General features: G+C 50.1%; 1 protein-coding gene across 1 annotated transcript in view; it reads right to left on the reverse strand.

Moving 5' to 3' along the window:
- TCERG1L (transcription elongation regulator 1 like) overlaps window positions 1-7,580 on the reverse strand; it is a 95,667-nt gene that overhangs the window by 24,760 nt on the left and 63,327 nt on the right. The window contains exons 5-6 of the mRNA XM_075155307.1: window positions 3,844-3,938; window positions 1,607-1,695 (exon numbers count right to left, since the gene is read on the reverse strand). Coding sequence (XP_075011408.1) covers window positions 1,607-1,695; window positions 3,844-3,938 — 184 coding nt within the window. The remainder of the gene's footprint in view (window positions 1-1,606; window positions 1,696-3,843; window positions 3,939-7,580) is intronic.

Consider the following 7,580-nt stretch of genomic DNA (forward strand, 5'->3'; position numbering starts at 1 on the left):
GCACAAGATGATGATATTAGTCTTTTATTTTATTTCATAAGGTAGGTAAGGTTTGGTAACATTCCTGAAAATTTTTCTGCCATTAAAAATTATGGTGTAGCTACTTCTAACAGGTGCTTGGTGCTGCCACATCAACCATGGGTCCTGCAGAAGCAGGGAGCCAACCCATGGATGGGCAGTGGCTGAAGTAAATTCAGGGTTTGTTGAATTTGTGTTGCATATCTAGTTTCAACCTATCAGAAACATTTGTAAACTGTGATTGAAGTACCCTACAGGCATGCTCCATGTTCCCTCACGAGCCATGGGGCAGACGAGACGTTGTCACCTCAGAACATGGGACAACTGTCAGCATGAGGACTGTGCCCCATCCCTCTGGTCCCAAGGACCAGATTTGGATGCCTTTTCTCGCACCCAGAGTAGTCGCTCAGTCACTAAACAGTCCTCTGGAAACCCAGAAATGTAAAGTTTCTCCTTAGAGATTAAAATATCACAAGTTTGAGAGTGGTGCACTGCAGTGGAGGTACCAGCTGCCCATTCACCACTCAGCAGACACTGCTGGAGAAGAGGGGGTGCTATGAGACCCCTCTGCGGGTACCACGGGCTATGGCTCTCTTCTGTAAGAATGGATGAAACCATGACCTGCCTATGATACTGCTGGACTCAAATGGTTCCTCTGCACTACACCATAAAGTAGCAACTGTCAAGAAGAGAAATGATTGATGTAACTCACATATTTATGGTGTTAAGATTAAGTGGGACATCGGACTGTGCTTACTGGTTTGCAAAACGGCACAATATGATAGTAACAAATATTGGCTGATATCTACGTGGAATGCCTTAGCCAAAGATCCCATAGATAGCCACTGAGTGCAACCTGATTATTTCAGCCAGCATAAGAATGCATATGGGTGAAGGAGGTAAAAAATCCTTCTAGTCGACCGTTCAGAACAGAAAGTGAAGAAAGTTTGAGCTTTAGTTACCCAACATGTAGTTACCTGAATGGGAGCGTGCTCAGGACACCTGGGTCATGAGAGACAACCTATTTTCACTGGTACAACCTGAAATGAACACTAATCTTGCAAGACAGTAAGAGTCATCCACTGCAATGAAATAACTGGGAGACAAGGAGGATCTGGCCCTAAAAAGCAAGAACATTTCTCACGGATCTTGTATTTCCCCTTTGATCCATCCAAGCTGGATCCTCGACACGTGTGAGAGGTGGTGAGGCAGAGCTCAAGGCGCTCGGCCGAACACAGCTCTGCTCACAGCAGGCAAGCGGCCACGCACGCCCCCGAAACCAGAGAGAAGCCATGGGTTGCCTTCTGCCAGACCGGGCCCCTGGCTGAGCCGGAGCTCCGAGCACACTGCCCTTACCTCCCACGTCCAGGAGCTGGCTCACACCGTGTTTGCGGCTGCCTCCCCGCATTTTCCTTAAGTACATGATTAATGAGGAAAAGCTCCAGCGGAAGCTGCAGCAGGAACCCAGCAGTGCTACTTAACACCCAGGGTAGCAGATTTTCCCCACGTACCAGACCACTAATGCATGTTTGGCACGGGAAACAGTGCTGATGAATGGCTTCTAGCAGGTCTGATTGCATTTGCTTACCATGGAGATCCTGGCACTGGAGTGGATGCCACGGGCTTGTTGCCGTTTGATGTGCTGTCATCCTCATTTACTAGTTTAAAAGAATGGTCCTTGAAAGACAGATAGAAATTAGTCAACAAATAAAGCCGATGCAGAAGACTTGTTATACAAATCACTCTAACGTGAAGTGGATTACTCTTGTTGCTATTATTCTGCGAGTGGCTTTATGAACAACCAGCTACCTTGAGAATAGCCCAGATAAACGGGAAATAATAAAAATGTCGCCCCACTTACAGCAATACAAATGAAAAACCAGCAGATATGGTTTCGTCCATGCCGATAGCTCACTTGGGATAGCGGGTATAACTCTGTGTATTGCAATAACGAGGAGAGTCGCCTTGTCAGAAACGAAGCGCAGGGAGTGATGCCCATCCTAACGAGGGGCAGGGGCAGGCAGGAGGGTGCCCCCGCTGCCGCCGGCCCCGGGGCTGCGCGCAAAGCAGCAGTGCAGCAGGGGAACGGCGGGGAAACGGCCAGGGAAGGCGTGCGGGTGGCACACCTGGCAAGAAGGCACTTGTGCTAGCTCCAGCGCATGAGGCAGCGTTTGGCCAAAGGGAACCACTTGCCCGGGCACAGCGGGAGCAGCTGAGCCAGCCTGGGGAGCACACGCTGCTCCGCAGAGCTCAGCGCCCTGCCCGCCATCACCCGCCGCTCGCTTCTGAGCAGTTTGGCTGGGACTTCCCAAAGACATAACAACACTGCCAAAAGGGACTCTTCCTGGCTTCAGCCAGCAGTAACCCCCTGAGACCCCATGGAGGGGACCCGGCTGCACTCCTGCCCCATCGAACCCTCTTGCAACAGGGCTGGGCAGCTCTGCATAAGGCTGGCCGTACGGATGGAGCAACAGACAACGCAGCAGGGCTGTACGGTACAGCTGACAAGTACGGGCAGTGTTTTACCAGCTGAAGAACAGCTATTTATTGTAGTAGCTTACAGAAATGAACTGCGAGGGGGAGGTGTGGGAGGCAGGCAGTGATCTAGCTCAATGCGGTATCAAAACACGGGAAGCACGTACTTAATTAAAAAATAATAAAGCATATGTCCAGAGCTCTTAATCTTGAAAATACTTTACAACTTAAAGCTCTAAGGAATGTGCCCAAGTATCAACGCAGCTGCAAAATGTGGGGAACGCCTGCAGCACCTGGTACGCAGGGAAAGTTTGCTTGCAGAGAGCCTAAAGACGGCAGCGTGATAGGAACATGCCAAACAAAAATAAACTGAAGAGCAGCTCAGCCCACAGGTCCTCCTCCTGCAGGACAGCGCTCCTGATGCAAGCAGCAGGCGTGCATGGAGCAGAAGCACAGGGGGCCAGACCCACCTGCTCCAGGGCTGCAGGGTGGCTTCGAGCACCTTCCACACTGCTGCTTTCTGAGCCTGAGGTGCTCTTCCACACCCCCATACTCAGATAAAGGTTTCCCTCTTTTAGCTTTAGCCGTTCACATGAAGTCTGCATGAGCTGTGCAAATGTTTCCATTTATTTCATAGAAGCTGATTCAGGTCCCTTTCCCTCATACAATAATCTAGGCTTTTTTATAAAAAGCTAATGAAGTTACACACGTATGGTATTACCCATCTGTACGTTGCACACACTATTTGCTATCCACTTACGTTCACCTGTCAGATTTATTTAAGGACCTTGCAATTATCTGTAAAGGAGGGCTACAGAAGTGCCAGTACAGGGCCAGCACAGTTAAATTAGTAACACCAAAAAAGGTGAGGGCCATGAAAAAATTCCTCCTTGCACGAGGGGCTGACGTTGCGATAAGTGGCACGAGGTCCAGCGAGCCGACCCTGCTCTGAGCAGGGGCTGACCCAGCTCCACAGGTCCCTGCGGAGCCTGGGAAAATCACAGACGCTCTCTTTCTGCACTTCAGCTTCTCAGTACGTGATTTTTTTCGGGAGCTGTGTCACACCTCCACATTTGCGCATACACACACACACGCACCCCCCCCATCGACTCCCTTCTCCTCCAGCATGGAGAGAAAGCCAGCCGCGAGCAGCCCTCCTCTGATACTACAGTGACAGAGCTCCTATAAAGCACCAAGATAAATTAAACAGATAGCTCTGTAAAATCAACTGTAGGAAACAATCCCGTATCACCAGCACAGCTCCGGCCAGAGGACAGTCCTTTACACTGACTGATTGGTGCAGTTCAATAGTTTAAAGAGGTTTTTAAAAGAAGAAACTCCATCGCAGACCTTATCGCCATCGCTCTCCACGGGGGTATTCTTCCTCTCCGTGTGTAAAATCAAGGTCGGTGGGCAGGAGGATCTACTCGATTCTTTGCCATTATCTGTGAGGGGAAAGGATTTCTTTTTAATGTGCAATAAATACATTCCCACAAGCCAAAACTGGCGAAGAAAACCCAAACCACTCCCTGTGTGATCTCCTTTCCTCTCCTCACCTCCTTCTCCTCACTCAGTCCTTTATTTCCATGCATACGTGTGTGCCAGGGACCGTATCATCCTTCTGAATATCATGCTGTATTTTAATGGGACACATTCATATACTTTAGAGTGAGGCTTTTATTGCAATGAGCTTTTTGTCCTGCTTTCCCTGAAGCCAAAACTTTTTTCCACGGGCACATTCCCTACTCCCCAGGGGCACGGCCGCCCGCCAGAGCAGCAGCCTCCCCCCGCGGGGCCCAGGGCCGGCCAGCCCCCCCTCCTCCCAGCAGTTTTCACAGTAAGAAATATTAAAAAAGACATTCTTCTTTTTTATATGTTTTTTTTTTTTTTTCATCGTCTTGTCCTTCCACTACTCTTCAAACACTTGTGCGGGGGCTTGAGCAAAGGCACTCTCCAGTCACCTGGCCCACCCTGCGCAGGGAGGACAAGGTATATTCTCTGTAAGTTAAGCAGTCCCAGGAAAGCGCACGCAGCCCCCTCCCGCCCGTTCTTCCCAAGCACGGCCATCGCCTTCGCTCAGCGGACAGAGCAGTGACAGCAATGGCTCCGGTGGGGAGGACGAACGGCCAGGGACACGCAGCCGCCCAGGCTACGTCCCTCCTAGAACGAAAGTCTACAAACCCTGACGACAGCCCCGTGCCGCAGCACTTGGGTTAAGCCTGCAAACTTTTAGGCAGAGTTAAACAACAAGAAATGATGATGTTCCAACTCATTTATGATAAAAACTCCATGCGCAATATATAATCATAATCAAGCATTCCCGTGCATACGTGCCTGAAGAGTTCCAGCCCAGCAGTAAAATTACCAAAGCAGGCTGAAGCCGCTCAGGAATGGGGACCACGACGATCCATCCCGGCCAGCACGCCCGTCTGCACGGCTCTGCACCCACGGCCCCCCGCCCCGGCTTTGCAGGGAGACACCCCCCCTCCGCCCAGCCACCGCGCACGGCCGTCACGGGCTCGCTGGGGAGCTCAGTGCAACGGCACACTGCAAATATAGGGTAATATTGCCAGTATTAAGAGTGCCATAGCAAGGACAAGCCACGACATAGCTCACCCTTGTCCATCTCAAGAGTTACGGAGCACCTTCTGTCTGCCAAACAGACTACAACTGTGCTGTAGTAGCTTCAGGAAACTATTCGCAAGCACCGCTTTTCTAGGACTGCATATCATATAGCAGATTCACATGTCAAAATCCCATTCAATTAGTTTTAAAATTACTCAGACTACAGAATAGGCATACATGTAACGAACTACACCGAGGAAAATGCTGGAGTCTCAGCCATTTGACTCTGCTTCACCATGGAATATATCACAATAATAAAAATTTAAATATATGTCATTTTTCTCAGAAGATGACTTACTCAATTTTTATGGGTAGTGAAAAAGAAGATTTACAAACCGTATCAATTAATTTCCATATTAAAGGAGCTAGGAGCAGGGAGCAGCTAATACATATCAAAAGGGTCTCTAAATTTATCTTTCTTCACAAGACATCTGTTAACAGGGAATCAAAGCATTACCGGGCACGTTCGTCTCTGAGTGCGATAAAGTCTCACCCGGCTTCAGCCCGCCCGCGAGCGCCCACCTCTGCCTTCTCTGCTGGGCTTCTGGAAAGGTGAAGGAAACCCTGGCAGAGCGCTCGGGAAGGCCAGGGACATCGGAGGGACGACACGGGGACCCTGCTGGGACCAGCCCCGCGAGCAGCCGTGCCACACGCAAGCACCGGGAAAGGCGGGAGGCGGCTGCTGGCGCTGGCAAACGGCGGCACCAGCCATGCTACGGCCCCGCGTGAGGAAAGCAAACACAGCGAAAGGACGCCCGGGGACCGAGGATGCTTCTCGCAGTCACTGCTCTGCGAGACCTGGCGGCACAATTAGAGCACCTCGCTTAAATTAAACTCTGCTAATATATTCTCCAGCTCAAAAAGACAGAAGAAAGACAATGTGCAGTTTCTTGACTTTCACAGAGCTATTTCATTATCTTGCCCTGCGTTTTCCCATCACTCCGACCCTCCCACTGCTGTGGGAGATATCCCTCCTGGGATATCCCTCTGCGATATCCTTGGTGGCTTGTTCTCTGCTGCCACGCCACGCTACGAGCCAGCCCTCAGGCGCTGCCCTGCGTGGCACAGCAGGCACAATGTGTCCCGTACAGCCTCCCTCCTTTCTGACAAGGTCTTTAAACCAAAATATTAGCGTGCCTTCTGGAAATATGTTTGTAGAGGAAGAAAGGAACCTTGAGACATCCCCCTCTGCAGCAAATGTTCCTTTGCAAGTCATTGATTTTGCAGCAATTTAAATGCAGCCGGAGCAGCCCAGGTTTGGGACAGCTTTTGCAGAAACACACGGCGGGTGCTGGCCACGTTTTGCAGAAACACACAGCGGGCACTGCCCACATTTTGCAGAAACACACGGTGGGCGCTGGCCACGTTTTGCAGGCGCACAGCTAGCGCTGGGCTCAGGGCACCACGGCCGACCAGCTATTCTATGATCCTATGGGCTGGGAGCCTTTGAGGGCAAAGTTGCTGAGCGGCACGATACGCCTCGGCGTTTCCAGCTCTCGACTCTTCTGCTCTTGCCATGAAATGGTCCCTGAAGCAACAACTCCGGAAGGCCAGTTAGCTGCTGATGGAACAGCCACGGACAAATTGCTGTTCGGATTCTGTCACTCGAACATGGAGCAGCCGGACATGGAGCAACACGCTTGGGAAACAATGCTTAACAGACCTGGGATTTATTTTTTCTTTTAATAGGGAAATCACATCAACACCTCTTCCAGCTCTGCTTCTTTCTCTTTTTAACTATTTCTTTAATCCTAGAAAAAAAGCTTTTTTATTATTATTAGAATTTTGATTCTTTTATAGTCTTCACTATCAAATTGGTTTAAGAAGTAGCCAAGATCTTTCATTCATGTATGCATATGCACACATGCATGAGGAACAAGAAAACACATTTATCTAGCTGATGTCAACTTTTAATTAATCATTACAAGCATTAATACAAATACGTAAATGTCAATTGGCAGATTTAAACAAACTGTTGCACAAGTGAAATTCGGCAGAGGAGTTTCCCACAGCTGATGCTGAAGAAATGAAATAGGAGAGAGAGCCTAAACCACACTCACACAGCTCTGGGAGCTCCGGTTTGATGCACAGGAAGGTACGACATATGGCGTAATTGCTTTTGTCACGGCTGCTCTTACCCTGCTCTTTAATAACTGGAGGCTGGCTTGAAGTACGGAGCACGGACGTACTGGTGCGGAGCAAGCCGGGAGGCTCTCGTGCACGGGCAGTCGTTCTCACTCCTGTTTGAACCTTGCGCGTCTTTGGCACGGAGACACTCTGCGCCGCCGACGCCCGAGGCAACCTCTCTTTCCTCCTCCTTTGAAAAGCTCCCTCACAGCATCCGAACAGGAAAGCTGAAGCTCCAGGGAGGGCTTGGGTGCTGTAGCTTTTGCTTCAGCATCATCGGCACAGCACATGTAGGTGAACTTCTGCAGCACACAGTTCATTAGGCATTCGCACAT

Source organism: Calonectris borealis, chromosome 7 (assembly GCF_964195595.1).
Source record: "Calonectris borealis chromosome 7, bCalBor7.hap1.2, whole genome shotgun sequence".
NCBI lineage: Eukaryota > Metazoa > Chordata > Aves > Procellariiformes > Procellariidae > Calonectris > Calonectris borealis.